The sequence below is a fragment of the Staurois parvus genome, unplaced genomic scaffold (assembly GCF_062004578.1).
Source record: "Staurois parvus isolate SC_StPar_1 unplaced genomic scaffold, SC_StPar_1.0 ptg000654l, whole genome shotgun sequence".
NCBI lineage: Eukaryota > Metazoa > Chordata > Amphibia > Anura > Ranidae > Staurois > Staurois parvus.
Window position 1 is genome coordinate 617,790 of NW_028318450.1, and position 17,242 is coordinate 635,031.

General features: G+C 39.9%; 1 protein-coding gene across 1 annotated transcript; it reads left to right on the plus strand.

Annotated features, from left to right (window-relative positions):
* The first annotated feature begins 287 nt into the window (after positions 1-287).
* On the plus strand, positions 288-16,948 carry LOC149448859 (interferon-induced very large GTPase 1-like). Its single transcript, XM_089694172.1, has 2 exons — positions 288-595; positions 8,821-16,948. Exons 1-2 carry the CDS (start codon positions 304-306, stop codon positions 13,578-13,580), a joined length of 5,052 nt encoding a protein of 1,683 aa, XP_089550298.1. The 5' UTR covers positions 288-303; the 3' UTR covers positions 13,581-16,948.
* The last annotated feature ends 294 nt before the right edge of the window (positions 16,949-17,242 follow it).

Consider the following 17,242-nt stretch of genomic DNA (forward strand, 5'->3'; position numbering starts at 1 on the left):
GCTGTAGAAAGGTACAGAGTTTCTGTGTACGGCAGCCATGTGCTTGATTCTGGTTTTCCTGTTGGATGTGCCTAGGACACATCTACACAGGTTTCTATTGGACACAGCAAAAACATCTAAGTAAAAAACTATAATATTTTCAAATCTATTAAAAAAGCACTGAAAAACACCTGAAAAAAAAACCCGCTTGAAATAAATGACTGAAAACGCTCAGCACAGTGTGAATAACTACTGATTTATGAGTTAGGGTTTTTTTTGTTTATTTACTTCTGTTTATTATTTAGACTCTGAAATAAAGAAATCATGGCTTCAGGCAGAGAAGTCACAGAGGTGATAAAACGTCTTAGATGGAAATTAACGGAAGTGTTTGAGAAGGATGCAGAGGGTTTCTGTGATGAGCTGCGATCTCAAGGCCTCATAACCGCGGATGAGAAGATTCATCTTCAACATGATGAAGATCCAAGAGGGAGAGTTGAAAAAATGGTGAACATTATACTTAAGAAAGAAGAACTCTGTGAGAAGTTCCTGTGTCATCTTGAGAACATGATCCCCAGATTTCCAGCACTGAGTGATCTGTTACAGCACTTTCCAGAACGTGAGTAATTCCAGCTATAGGAATATTTCAGGCTGGGTGTTATTTGTCTTCTAAACTCCCAATTTCTACCATTCTATAGCTAATAGAGCAGGTGGAAATGGCTGAATGTTACTTGATCTGCAGAGAGTCTTGCAACCAAATAGTCCCTGTGCTGCCTTTTAGTGCATCTTTATTACCCTTATTCTTCAAAGCACCTCATCCCCGGTCATTTGTCAGTTAGCTGCAGGAATGCATTGATCCTCACTGTGTGGCCTCCCAGAACTGCACGGCCACCAACATCTACCTAATTGAGAGAGTCACATCTTACATTTTTGGGGATTTTTAAGGCAACCTTTGAGTATATACAGAGAGACCAATTGTTTAAAAGATCAGCATTTTATTTAAACAAATTTCTTTTATCAAACAAATTGATACATATTGAGTAAGCCACTGTTTCTCAACCTTTTTTCAGTCAAGTCACCCTTTAAGATTATAGACAGGCCCAGGGCACCCGTTAAAATTATGGACAATCTTGAGGCACCCATTCTAAAATGTGAAAAACGATTCTAATAGTTTTATATAACGCAGCAACATCCACACACAAAGGACGCCCAACATTAGATGGGATTCATTCTTCCAAAGCAATAGGATGCTGTGCAGGCAGTTGACATCCTCTTTATCAACTGATGATGTCACTGGTTGTCAGGACGCCGGCGGCTAGAAGGTTGTAATGGTACACAATGAAAACCTGTGACTTTGTGTAACTAAACGGTAGAATCTATTGCTGCCCCCTAATTCCACAAAGTATTCTAGTTTCCTTTGCTTCTTGTTTGGCCTGTGCCACCACCTAGCCCCAGTTGCTATTTCCAAGTCATGGCCAGCCATCTGCCTTTACTGGGAACAGACATCCATCTAAAACAGTTTGCTTGAATTGCCATGTCCAAAGGACCACAGCCTTGAAGTCCAGAAAAGTGAGAAGGGGCACCAAGTGAAGAGAGGAAGCAACTGGATCCTACCAGCCATCTACTCCAATGGCTCATTGCCCATAAGGCCACCCAAGTCCAGATTTTTGGATCAAATGTAAGTCTCCCTTGCTCCTGCAGTCAATGGCCCCAGTTGAAGTGATCATATCCCCCATTATGTATTATACATGGAGATCATATCCCCCCTTATGTATTATACATGGAGATCATATCCCCTCTTATGTATTATACATGGTGATCATATCCCCCCCCTTATGTATTATACAGGGAGATCATATCCCCCCTTATGTATTATACATGGTGATCATATCCCCTCTTATGTATTATACATGGTGATCATATCCCCTCTTATGTATTATACATGGTGATCATATCCCCCCCTTATGTATTATACATGAAGATCATATCCCCCCCCCCCTTATGTATTATACATGAAGATCATACCCCCCCCCCCTTATGTATTATACATGGAGATCATATTCCCCCCTTATGTATTATACATGGAGATCATATCCCCCCTTATGTATTATACATGGTGATCATATCCCCCCCCTTATGTATTATACAGGGAGATCATATCCCCCCTTATGTATTATACATGGAGATCATATCCCCCTTATGTATTATACATGGAGATCATATCCCCCCCCCCTTATGTATTATACATGAAGATCATACCCCCCTTATGTATTATACATGAAGATCATATCCCCCCTTATGTATTATACATGAAGATCATATCCCCCTTATGTATTATACATGGTGATCATATCCCCCCTTATGTATTATAATGAAGATCATATCCCCCTTATGTATTATACATGGAGATCATATCCCCCCTTATGTATTATACATGGAGATCATATCCCCCCCTTATGTATTATACATGGAGATCATATCCCCCCTATGTATTATACATGAAGATCATACCCCCCTTATGTATTATACATGGAGATCATATCCCCCCCTTATGTATTATACATGGAGATCATATCCCCCCTTATGTATTATACATGGAGATCATATCCCCCCTTATGTATTATACATGGAGATCATATCCCCCTCTTATGTATTATACATGGAGCTCATATCCCCCCTTATGTATTATACATTGTGATCATATCCCCCCTTATGTATTATACATGGAGATCATATCCCCCCTTATGTATTATACATGGAGCTCATATCCCCCCTTATGTATTATACATGGAGATCATATCCCCCCCTTATGTATTATACATGGAGATCATATCCCTCCTTATGTATTATACATGGAGATCATATCCCCCCTTATGTATTATACATGGAGCTCATATCCCCCCTTATGTATTATACATGGAGATCATATCCCCCCCTTATGTATTATACATGGAGATCATATCCCTCCTTATGTATTATACATGGAGATCATATCCCCCCTTATGTATTATACATGGAGATCATATCCCTCCTTATGTATTATACATGGAGATCATATCCCCCCTTATGTATTATACATGGTGATCATATCCCCCCTTATGTATTATACATGGAGATCATATCCCCCCTTATGTATTATACACGGAGATCATATCCCCCCTTATGTATTATACACAGAGATCATATCCCCCCTTATGTATTATACATGGAGATCATATCCCCCCTTATGTATTATACATGGTGATCATATCCCCCCTTATGTATTATACATGGAGATCATATCCCCCCCTTATGTATTATACATGGAGATCATATCCCCCCTTATGTATTATACATGGAGATCATATCCCCCCTTATGTATTATACATGGAGATCATATCCCCCTTATGTATTATACATGGAGATTATATCCCCCCTTATGTATTATACATGGAGATCATATCCCCCCCTTATGTATTATACATGGAGATCATATCCCCCCTTATGTATTATACATGGAGATCATATCCCCCCTTATGTATTATACATGGAGGTCATATCCCCCCTTATATATTATACATGGAGATCATATCCCCCCTTATGTATTATACATGGTGATCATATCCCCCCTTCTGTATTATACATGGAGATCATATCCCCCCTTATGTATTATACATGGAGATCATATCCCCCTTATGTATTATACAGGGAGATCATATCCCCCCTTATGTATTATACATGAAGATCATATCCCCCTTATGTATTATACATGGAGATCATATCCCCCCTTATGTATTATACATGAAGATCATATCCCCCTTATGTATTATACATGAAGATCATATCCCCCCTTATGTATTATACATGGAGATCATATCCCCCCCTTATGTATTATACATGGAGATCATATCCCCCCTTATGTATTATACATGGAGATCATATCCCCCCCCTTATGTATTATACATGGAGATCATATCCCCCCTTATGTATTATACATGGAGATCATATCCCCCCTTATGTATTATACATGAAGATCATATCCCCCCTTATGTATTATACATGGAGATCAAATCCCCCCTTATGTATTATACATGAAGATCATATCTCTTCCAGAGCTGGCTGCACTAAGCCTTATTATATGATTGATTGGAAAGATTTCAGCCCTGAAAAAGGTCCTGGGTCCCTGCTTTAAATGTTTCATCTACTCTCCTAATAAAGAGATTCCATCTTTGGTTCCCATTGAAACCTTGACCTCAGTGAGTGGAGAGGGGGAAGTAATGCCACATTTACCTGCTCCATGCTCAAGCACCCGGTACTCCCTTCTGTTCCAGGTTCCCCCAGAGCTGCACACTATCACAGAAGGGGTGCTGTCCTAGTGGGCTAGCATGTACATTGCTTGGTGTTTAAGCAACATGTCTTTATGCTAGCAGCTGCACCCCAGTGATCCTCTACTCTCCAGTGCCCTGCTCCGGTGTGTCCGCAGTAATCATCAGTGTCTTCTGCTTCCAGTGTCCTGTCAAGCTCCTGTGTGTCTCCAGCGATACTCAGTGTTCCCAGCTTCCTATATTCAGTAACCCTGTGTTATCCAGTCCCCTAGTTACCCTTTGTACATCAGCCAGCATCCTGTGTTCCAGTGTGACATCATGCACCTCATCTAGCATCATGTATTCCTATGTGACCCTGTGCACTTCAGTCTCCATCCAATGCCCCAATGACCTTGTGCACTCCCATCAGTATTCCATGTTCCAGTGTGACCTTGTGCACACATGCCAGCATTCTGTGCTTCAGTATGGCCCAGTGCACTCCGGTATGTATCCAGAGTTCCTGAGTGTCCTCTGAGCACCCCAGTACTACTAGGATTGTTTTCCTTGAGTTCTCGTGCCCCTAACAACCCAGTCTGTCTTAAGATTGTGTTCACCCAGGCATCAGTGATAACAGCAGCCCCAATGGACTCTTTCTAGTGTATCTGTGCTCAGTCTTCTAGAGCTGCTTGTTTGGATGAGTCAAAAGGCCACAACCAAGGAGCCATCAGCAGTGAAATCCCATCACCCCTTTCAGGGTACTCTGGTGAATACTAGATGGCTCCTTAGACCCCGTGCTTCCATCCTTCCAATGTACTCACCTCGGCTGAATGAGTAGGCACTCTAAGTCTACATCCTTCAATGTCCATGGGACTTCCTTCCTTCTTATTATCTGCTCTCGCTTTGTAACTCTATAAAGTATTCTGAGTTTTCTTTGTTGCCTATGCCACCACCTAGTCTCAGCTGATATTGTCATGTACTGTCAACCATCTACCCTTTGTGGGAACAAACTCTAATTCATGACAATATAATACAGCCATTACCTATAAAACTTACTAATCTTAATGGGTTTCCAAATTCTGTGCAGGGTAGCATGATAAAAATGTGGACAGCTCAAAGGAATTTGATGGACTTGTATTTATTTTAAGAAGAGTATACATTTGATTTTGTCTACCCAGATCAGTGCATAGAATTACAGATAACCTGTTGTTGTGGAGTCTTACCATACAAAATAATTATGTGAATTTGGTAACTAAGAAAAAGGGCTTATTGACATATAGTAAGCTAAAATCCAAAGTACATCATGAAACAATACTACTAGTACTACTAATAATTAATAATTAATAATAATAATAATAATTAATTCCAAATATTTTTTAGCAAAAATCTATGTCTGGATCAAAATAAAAGCACTGCACACAGGGTCACGCAGGATTAAAGTCATAAACAGTTATAAATGGCCAAAATGACCTCCTTGAAGTGACCCCTTGTTCATCATAGATTAACCATCAATTATGATGACAAAGCACAGATCTTATAACCTCTATAGTTATTGCATATAGAGACCTACAATATGTCATATGCATCAAAAATTGTCATCATATTTGAATTACATCCCTTTTCTATCATAGATTAACTGGTGTCAGAGACAGTTCTAGGTGCAAACCAAACACTTTGTTCTATCATACCTGATTTCTAGCAGACAGTCAGTTTAGATATCCCCAGCTATTTCTCTTGTTGTTACGGCATTGATAACACTCTATAATGGAGAATTAAATAGTTTAACAGGGAATTATCCAAAATGTTGTTCTCCTGAGTTTCAGTTGAAATCCGTAGGTTCTCCCATAAGGTCATAAATATACAAAAGATCAGAGACCAGTGCATTCACTCCAGTTCATGGGAGTGGTAACTCTCATTTTACACAATGTCAATCAATCCAAGAAAAACAGTTGTTATTAGTGATAGTCCAACTGTTCAAATGGCAGGTTGGCAATGTCGCCTGACAAATATATGCTACTCCTCTCAATATGAAGCCAAGATCAAGAACACGTGGACATAACTTCAAACTAGCAACTAGCAAGAGGAAAGTTCAAAACTAATTCTAGAAAGTATTATTTTACTGAAAAGATGCTTGGAATAGACTTCCAGCTGAGGTAGTTAGTCAGGCAACAGTAAATGGCTTCAAAGATGTTTGAGACAAACATAGATCTATACTCTATACATAGACAAAGAAAGGTAACACAAAAAAAACAAACCAAACAAAACAAAAAAAAAATGCAAAAACATAAAAACAAACAAAAATAGTGTAGACTTGATGGACTACTTGGTCATACTTCTGTCATCACTTTTCTGTGTTTCTATCTAGCAGAATAGAGGCACCAATGTACTTCATATATGTGATTCATAAATCTTGGAGGTTGGAGCTTTTATGATGGTGCTAACCAGGGTATCAGTATCAGTATCAGTGCTGATACTAAGAATTTGCACAAGTTTGCATGTAAATGCTCCAATATCTGAAACCAATACATTTGCATTGAGATTTTAGCCCATACAAAATGAATAGACTCAAATTGCACTGCAAAGAATCACATGTGAATTGCATCGAACTGAAATCACGCTACTTCAGCTGATTCCTCTCCTAATCAAATGCGGGTTCCCTGTGGGTGCCGGAAATAGCATGTGATTTGGACAGAAATTGCACCGTATTCCTGTTCAAATCACATGCAATTCTATGCAGTGTGACTTGAGCCCATTTATTTTGTATGTGGTCAAATCGCACCACAAAGGTATCTGTAATTAGTATTGGTGAGTACTTGAGCATATCAGTACTTGTAAAAAAAAACTGTATCAGTGCAACTCTAGTGCTACCGATTAAGAAAAGTCATCATCGAGGGGAAGACATAATTCTTCAAGGTGAAGAAAAAAATCCTCCATGTGTAACCTAACCTGCAGTGTAGCTCCTCATAGCAATAAACATGTTCTATTGGTCAATATAGACTGATTCATATAAAGTGTAATATACTGGGAAAAAGTCCATGTAAACTATACATAAAATATCCACTGATCCTGATGATTTTGTACTGATTATTTTGTTATACATCACCCGACCAGGAACTTCAGCTAGAGTGTTTCCATCAGTATGGTGTTCTTGAACCCCAATAGCTGAAGCAAATGGTGGTAGTACTCGTCAAATCAAAGATTCATAATGGTGGAAACATGCTCTATAAAGCTCCATGTGTTATTTAGCCATCAGCTCATTACAACAATGTACAGCAATATCCATTGGTTACTATTGATCCATTCATATATGATATAGGAGCTGGCTAACGTTTCATATAAACTATACAAAAAATATCAACTTGTTAACCTCCTCGGCGGTATGATTATTTCAGATTTTTTGTGCTGAAAGCGGTACCATTATTTTGCATGGAAATTTGGCGTTTTATATTGTAGGCCTGCAATTCTTAGGAATAACTCACTGAAATCTGTCTGAACAAGAGTCTAGTAAACATCCCGGGTATGATAAAATTTGAAACACGAAGTCATAAATTATAATTTAATAAATAATCATAAAAAATAATAATAATATAATAATAATACATTTAATTCAATAATATAATCAAACCAAAAACACTGAAATGTGAAATATAGCGCCAAGTTCGCACATCGCTGAGCTCAGTCGCAGAATCGTTTTCAGTGTCTGATGAGGAATTTCCCCCACCAATCATTATCACTCAATTCTGCAAGTGGTTCTGATTTACTATCGCTGTTCTCTAGCCGGTCTAAAACCGCTTTTGACCTAAAAGGGACGCTTTTTGGACGCCATGGACGTTTCTCAGTTTCCAGGCAGAAAGAACAGTAAAAATGCAGGCAGGGCGCCGGACAAGGCACTCGGGACACAATGTATGTGAAATGGTTTGATACAGGAATGTTATACTATGTGATTTTAGTGAATTTAGTGAATGTCACTTTTTCACATTTTTAAATTTCCCGCCGTTTCATCCCCCGTACGTCCCGACGTTGCAGGGAATGGAACCCGGAAGACAGATGCCGGCATCGGCCGGAGGACATTGCTGGGGACACTGCAGGGGGGACATCGCGGGAGCGCAGGACAAGGTAAGAGAAGCACAGATCTCGGAGCAGCGCCGCGTGGTAAGCCCAAGTGTAGCTCGGGGATACCGCTTGTGGTACTGAAACTTTACCCCGAGCTACACTCGGGAATACCGCCAGGGAGGCTACTATTGCTGTACATTTACCTGAGCAGTTATGTATAGTAGTCCCACTGAAAAGGGAGCAATTCATGATACATGTCCACATGAAGTAAAAAATTGGGGGAGCTGGAAATCTCTGAAATACCCAGGGGTAACAGCGTGTAGCAGTAACACCACTCTGGCAATGCATTTAGTCACAGAGTAGAGCCTTATATTTCTCTAGTGTAACAGATAATTGACATTGGCTTCCAAGGTAGAAAACCATTCAAAAACACATTTATTGTTTTAAATCATTCATAATGGTAGTGGATAGCACTAGGTTGTATGTTAACAGCAATATGTTCTTTTTACAGATAAAATGAAGATTTTTCATGAACTTCTTGTCAGATTAAATATGGAACATTCATTCTATTCTAAACTGACACTGAGTCACATCCTAGAAATCGGAGCAGAGACTCTGAGTGATGTCCATTCCCAAACTATTCAAGATGTTCCGTGGCATTTTTTAAGAAAGCTGATGGCCATGAACAGAACTGCAATTAATAGTCAATGTGAAAAAAATACACAAATCAATGTGGATGAAAACCCCTCCATTTTTGACCCATCAATGATTGCAGAGAAAAGGGATTTAACTGAATCTATTCACCCCCTGGATGTCCTGTGTGTTCTCCTGCATTGTTCAGACAGTTTTCTCCAACAAGAGATTGTATCCAAACTGTCCATGTGTCAGCTTGCTGCCCCTCTGTTGCTCCCTGCTGATGACGGGTCACACTTCACCCTCATGCTTTGGGCAATGAGGGACATTGTGAAGAAGTGGAGACCTCCATCACTAGCATACATTAAAGGGTTCAGAGAGGAAAATGTGGTGAACATTTCTATGCCAATTTTCTCCTTCATCAGACTGGGTGACACCAAACTATCCAAATCTAAAATCCTGAATCAAGTTATTGATCCAGCCCAACAACACCAAAACATTTTCATACATGATGATATGGAGGGAGGAAATATTGAGAGGAGAATATCTGATGGACTGGTAGAAGTTTCCTGGTATTTTCCCTGTGGCATGTCTGATGTTTTCCCAGAACCCATCGCAGTGACCAACCTACGAGGAGACCTGGAGTCCAACTGCAACCAGTTCACGTTTCTGACTCGAATCTCAACAGCTGTATTTATATTCATTGAAAGTATTTCTGAAATACAATTCAGACTGTTATCATCCTTCAGTAATGCTGACACCCAGTTTTATCTTGTTGTTTCTCCAGAAAAGGGTAAAAAAATAAACACTGAGACCTTGAAGCACATCAATAATCTAACAAAAATATTAAACCTGAGTGCAGCAAATATCATTAAAAAAAACAGCAATGATAATGATGCAGTACTGGTGAAAAAAGTTCGAAAAGGTATTGAGAGTGTTTTAAAAAACTGTCAGAAAGAAAGGCAAAATCTGTGTCATACTAAAACAAATATTGAAGGACTTCATATCTCTGTTGATGAGAATTCTGTTGAATGTCAGAAAGCAAAAGAAATAGCAAGCCAAATTACTTCTAAAGTAAACAACGTGGAAGTGTATAAAAAGGAAACACTAAACTTGCAGAGAGATTTGTGGAAAGAATTGTCAAAAGTAGAAAAAGAACTTTGCAGAATGGTGAATCAAGGGGCAAAAGATGCACAAGAATATCAATCTGAGCTCAAACAACAGATCAGATCACTCCACGAAAAACAATACAAACATGACATTCCTGTAGGTATATTAGATTTTACTGCAGCAATTACTGACCTCTCCAAATCTGAAAAACATTATTTCTTGAAATGGATGAAATTTGAACTGGATTCAGTTGCAAGAAACAATATTTCCTTGCTGCAGTCTGAATACAAGGAAAAATATAACAGTAAATCAGATAAATCTGAGCTTAAGCAGCTGGATCAGAAGATCTCAGACAGTTCTTTAGGAATAGAACATTTCCTACGTGAGCTGGGACAGTTTTATGAGGCTGAGTATTCCACAGTTGTTAATAAACAGAATAATAAAACTACAAGACAATTCACCAAACTGCCAGGAATTGCTGCTGATCTCCTACTAGATGGGTTCCCATTAGAGTTGATTGATGGTGACGCCTCTAATATTCCTTTACAATGGATAACTGATGTTCTGACTGAGCTAGACAATAAGACAGGAGGACAATGCAAAATGAAAGTAATCACAGTGCTGGGAGTGCAGAGTACAGGGAAGTCCACCCTTCTGAACACCATGTTTGGTCTGCAGTTCCCGGTGGCCAGTGGACGATGCACACGAGGAGCCTTCATGACTCTTCTCAAAGTGAAAGAGAACTTCAGAGAGGAGCTGGGCTGTCATTTTATCTTGGTGATCGACACTGAGGGGCTGAAAGCTCAAGAGTTGGCCTCTTTGGAGGACAGTTATGAACATGACAATGAACTTGCCACACTGGTGGTGGGGTTGAGTGATATTACCATAGTTAATATGTCCATGGAGAACACATCAGAAATGAAGGATATTTTACAGATTGTGGTCCATGCTTTTCTTCGGATGAAAGAAATTGGGAAGAAACCCAGCTGTCAGTTTGTACACCAGAATGTCAGTGATGTATCTGCTCATGGAAAGAACATGAGAGACAGGAAGAAATTTCTAGAACAACTTGATGAGATGACAAGAGTAGCTGCAAATATGGAAAAGAAACATGGAGTTACCTGTTTCAGTGATGTGATGGATTATGATCCTGAGAAGCACAACTGGTACATTCCTGGACTGTGGCAAGGGGTTCCACCAATGGCTCCGGTAAACTTTGGCTACAGTGAAAATGTTTATGCCTTAAAGAAATATTTGCTGGAATTTTTAAAATCTCAAAACGGATCTCAGTGTAAAATCCGTGACTTCATCATATGGATAAAAAGTTTGTGGAGAGCAGTGAAATATGAGAAATTCATCTTCAGTTTCAGAAACAGTCTGGTGGCAGAAGCTTATACCAAGCTGTCTATGCAATACTCTCTGTGGGAATGGGACTTCACCAAAAAGATCCACAGCTGGATGATCACAAAAGAAACTTTCATCAGAAATCAATCCGCAGCCAGTCTCAGTGCTGAGATGTACATGCAGTTTAAAGCTGATCTTCAGAGCTTACTGTTAGAAGAGGAAAATACAATGCTGAAGCTACTGGAAACATATTTTGACAGCAAATGTGAGAATGTTCATCTCATTGAACGATACAAAGAAGAATTCTCAGTGAGTGTAAGTTTCCTGAAGAAAGAACTGGAAAGGAATACTATTAGTAAACTCAACCAGGCAGTTTCAATCCAGAAAGGCAAATTCAAGATTCTGGATATTCAGAAGACATTTCAGAAACTGATCGAGGATGAAATGACAAATCCCCTTAAAAACTGCAGAGAAAGAAATTGTGAACTTGGTGACACAAACGTAGAGAAAGAATTTGAAGAGATTTGGCAGAAAACCATCTCTGATTTACAAACAGAGGAACTGACAAGACGTAACATTGGACAAATTATTCTTCAGCGGCTTAAGAAGGAAATGGGTGTAAAGGGAGGCGGTATTAATGAAAACCTAACCAAAGTAATGAGCTTGGATGGTTATGGAAATAATTCATTTCATCCTGACAAAATCCACACTAACAAAGTATATGATTCCCAAAGGCAAAATGCATTTGATATAAGCCAGGAATACCTGAACAAAATAGGAGAACTTGCAATGACTTTGATAGACATGTGTGACACATATATCAAGGAGCAGGCAGGCAACACAGGGGATTATGATGATACTTACTTTCAGGAATTGCTACACATGATCAATGATAAACTCAAGGACAAAACTTCTACACATCTTGATTTTTCTCCCAGGTTTGAACTAGATATAAAACTTTTCATCTTTGGAAAAGCATCTAGAGCATTTCAGGACTTACATGACAGGTTCATTCAGGAAAATGACCCCAAAATGTGCCTTGAAAAATTAAAGCCTCAATACCTGGCCACATTTGATAAGAAAAAGAATAGAGCTGAAACATTCTGTGAACATTGCCTGAAGCCAGCAATAACTGAATATATTCTGGGGCATATTGGTGAGGAAATCATTGATGACATTTTACAAGGTTCTGACAGACATATATTTTGCATCAGGAATGCTTTTCAGGATGCTGTATTGGAGGACTTGCTGGAAAAAATGGAATTTGAACAATATTTGTTGTACATTAATAATTATAGGGTCTTTGTGAAACGCTGGATCCGTCAGTACATTATTAAGAAATATCAGAGTCCATCAACTTTAAAAGCCTTAGAAGGAAAACTTCTACTTCCAATCATAGAAAAAATTGAAGATGTCTTAAAGAATGAAGAATGTTTGAAATCAGAAACAATTGTAACATTTCTGGAAAGTTTCTGCAAGTCACTAGACAAGGAAATAGTGATCTCACAGAATGAAATGACAGTGATCACTTTTCACGATACAGCAAATGTCACCCAGTTCTCTGAGGACATTCTTTTATATCTTCCCAACATAAAGGAGCAAATTTTATCAGACACAGAATTGTTGGATATTGAACGCCTTCTTTCCATAGTCACACTGAAGCCTCATGAGGAATTGATGCATAAAGTGATTGGCTGCAGTAAGCAGTGTCCATTCTGTAATGTCCCCTGTGACAGAGCCGGGAGTTACCACAAGGAGCACGCTGCATCTCTCCATAGACCTCGGGGGCTGGTAGGATACAAATCAGACATAGATGGAACTTTAGTCACTGACATCTGCTCCACTGCTGTGGTATCTAACACTAGATTTACAAATTCTGACACAGACGGAGAGTTTTACCCACACAAAGACTATCGTAAATACTATCCAGATTGGATAATTCAGCCTGACCCCAGCCTCGAATCTTCTGATTACTGGAAATACATTTTTGTACATTTTAATAATAAATTTGCAGAAGAACATTTTGCAAAGCCAGCTAAACTCCCACAAGACTGGATGGAAATCACAGAAGTACATGCTCACTTAAGTTTGCTGGAAACTTTTTTAAATGGGATTTTCAGGACTTTACTTGAGGAACTGACCAAATATACAATATTAAAGGTTTTGTTTGAACTTTTCAGTTAAATTTTGCTATATGTATACATATATTTTTTTATATAGACTTAAAATCCCTATTTGCATACTCTTGTCTCTGCTCTGAAGTCTCCTGCAAATAGTAAGCATGGATGCCAGTAAACAGATGTAAAATGAGGTATGGGAATGTGGCTGGATTCAAAGCTTGGTTTTAAACATTTCCACAACATCTGCAATGAGCCTTAGTAATCCTGTGAACCCAGATTGCATTGTAAAGGAGAGCATTAAGATCTAAGGAGTTGTTGTTTTAACTATTATGGTCATCCCTAACCTTTGCAAACTTTTGGAACTACAGTGCATGTTCAAAATCAAAAAGGGCATGGCATCAGAGATATGTATTTGTTTTTCTTGTACTTTCATGAACATTCTTTTACATCTTTAATAAGTATTCTTTTCGCATGGGTCAAAAAACGGTTATAGCAATGAACAGAGAAGTAACTCTTGATGAAAGGGAAGTACATATACAATCTCCCTTCATCACCCTCCACCCATTGAAAAGCTATATTGCCATGCAATGTGGGTCCTTTTTCTGACTTAAAGCCAAGTGTCAAGAGTCAATTTTTGTGCAAGCAGGGGATGTTAGTATAAACTATCCAACAAAATGAATGGATCTATCAAACTCCTGTCTGGAGTATATTCCAATTAGGAAAATGAATGGATCTATCAAACTCCTGTCTGGAGTATATTCCAATGTCAGGGCAGGAGCCGAGGAACGGACAGGCAGGCCTAACAATGTAACGCACTGGCTGACGACAACCACCACCCACAGACCGAAGTCCCTCAGGGCGCGGAGTCTAAGTCCCAGGCTGCCCTTCACCAGGGCCCCTGATGGTGGGGATGGACTTGACGCAGCCAGGAACCAGGTCGCGGCCCCCGAGACACCTCAGCTGCGGTAATGGCCGCTGCCAATGGCGTGTAGCTGGTGGAAGAAACAAAAGAGTAGTCAGACAAGCCGGGGTCAACAACAACAGGACAAAACAGTACAGGACAGCAGACGAGAATCACAGGTCACAAGCCGGGTTCAGCAACAGAGGGTCAGATCAAAGGAGAATACAAAGAATAGTCAAGTCACAAGCTGAATCAGAATACCAGGAGAGTCACGAGAGTCAGAACAGAGTAATAGTAACACAAAGACACAAGACACAAGTGCAAAGAGCATGTGCGGGCCACAGGCTTATATGTCATCAGCCACGCCCCTCTGGGGGGTGGACCTCAGAGACCTGAAGGCATAAAAAGGTTTCCCATCATGCACAGCAGAATCCAAGATGGACGCCAGCACATGGAGTAACATAACCTCAGGAAAAAGATAGGACCTTGACATCCAATTAGGCATGTCCAAAACGTTGGATGAAAAGCCATTCTGTTTGATAGTCCTGTGCATTTTCCTTAGAACAGAAATCTCCACTACCACAATTAATTTGACTTCCACGATTAAGTCCACAATTAGTACAGCCTAATGGGCATACAGTCTTACATTACAATAGTGGCTCAATAGTACTGGATGATATCTGTCTGGCTCATAATATATTAATACACTGACTTGCTTTTCATCTCTTACCAATGAAGAGAAATGTTTTTATTCACAATCTATGAGTGATACATGGATAATTTTTCCAATTATATATCCACCCATTGGCCATTGTTCATGCAAAGCTAAAGAAAGTTTGCCATCAACTGTACACACTCGCTGGCCTCTTTATTAGGTACACCTGTTCAATTGCTTGGTAACACAAATTGCTAATCAGCCAATCACATGGCAGCAACTCAATGCATTTAGGCATCTAGAAATGGTGAGGATGACTTGCTGAAGTTCAAACCGAGCATCAGAATGGGGATTCAAGTGACTTTGAACATGGCATGGTTGTTGGTGCCAGATGGGCTGCTCTGAGTAAAAACTGCTGATCTACTGGGATTTTCACGCACAACCATCTCTAGGGTTTACAGAGAATGGTCCAAAAAAGAGAAAATATCCAGTGAGCGGCAGTTCTGTGTAGGAAAATGCCTTGTTGATGTCAGAGGTCAGAGGAGAATGGGCAGACTGGTTGCTGCAACATTCAGATGGTAGGGTCCAAATTTGGTGTAAACAACATGGAAGCATGGATCCATCCTGCCTTGTATCAATGGTTCAGGCTGGTGGTGTCATGGTGTGGTGGATCCATCCTGCCTTGTATCAACGGTTCAGGCTGGTGGTGGTTGTGGTGTCATGGTGTGGGGGATCCATCCTGCCTTGTATCAATGGTTCAGGCTGGTGGTGGTGGTGTCATGGTGTGGGGGATCCATCCTGCCTTGTATAAACGGTTCAGGCTGGTGGTGGTGGTGTCATGGTGTGGTGGATCCATCCTGCCTTGTACCAATGGGTCAGGCTGGTGGTGGTGGTGGTGTCATGGTGTGGGGGATCCATCCTGCCTTGTATCAATGGGTCAGGCTGGTGGTGGTGGTGTCATGGTGTGGTGGATCCATCCTGCCTTGTATCAATGGTTCAGGCTGGTGGTGGTGGTGTCATGGTTTGGGGGATCCATCCTGCCTTGTATCAATGGTTCAGGCTGGTGGTGGTGGGGTCATGGTGTGGGGGATCCATCCTGCCTTGTATCAATGGTTCAGGCTGGTGGTGTCATGGTGTGGGGGATCCATCCTGCCTTGTATCAATGGTTCAGGCTGGTGGTGTCATGGTGTGGGGGATCCATCCTGCCTTGTATCAATGGTTCAGGCTGGTGGTGGTGGTGTCATGGTGTGGGAGAGATTTTCTTGGCACTAGCAGGGTGTACCTGATAAATTGGCCTGTGAGTGTAATATTTTTCACATACGTGTTCAAATTTTGCACCATGATATACAGTACATGTAAGCTTTTAATGATGCAAATCCCTTGATGCAAAATTTTAGTCTCCACCTCTGGACAATTTTTTTGTCCTGGGACTGATAACATTATTAAAAGCATATGGGAGTTTTCTGGGGAGGGATGGTGGGTTTAGTTTTAATAGAATTCATTATACCATGGTCATTTTTTAAATCTTAATTCATGTAGAAGAAAAAAAAAACACTCACAGAAAATAGATCCCCTCCTAATCCCTAATGAAAGCAATCCTTTTACTTTTTATATTCTGTTCTTCTATGATATCCACTGTCATGGGCCAGGAACTGGTAACATTATTAAGAGAATATGGAAGTTTTTGTGGAAGGAATGGTGGGTTTAGTTTTAATAGAATTTGTTATATTGTGGTAATTGTTCAAATGTATTACAATTAATGGTCTTAATAAAGTATGTTCTGGTTATTTGCCAATTTTTTAGATCATCTGTTATAGTCTATACAGTGGTGTTGGATTTTTGAAATTAGAATAAAATACTTTACAAGTTTTGCTTATTTTGGTTAGTTTCATGGTTAGGCTTTAAAAAAAGACATATGTCTATCAGGTTTATCTTAAGCCCAGAAACAAAAACCTTGCACCCTCACAGAAAAAATATCCCTTACTATTGCCTACTGAAAGCAATTCTTCTAGGATAACCACTGTCATAGACTAGCAGGAAAGTGGGACCTGTTGTCTGCATGATGGGTGGAAATGTGGGCTCTAAAAAAGGACAAGATGTAGAGTCTAAGGAGCCAACTGATATTCACCAGCACACCCCACAAGAAGTGATGAGCTTTGCTGTATGATGG

Coding starts and splice junctions, on each gene's coding strand:
- LOC149448859 (XM_089694172.1), top strand. CDS start 304: ATGGCTTCAGGCAGAGAAGTCACAGAGGTGATAAAACGTCTTAGATGG. Junction 596..8,820: donor GTTACAGCACTTTCCAGAAC/GTGAGTAATTCC, acceptor TTCTTTTTACAG/ATAAAATGAAGATTTTTCAT.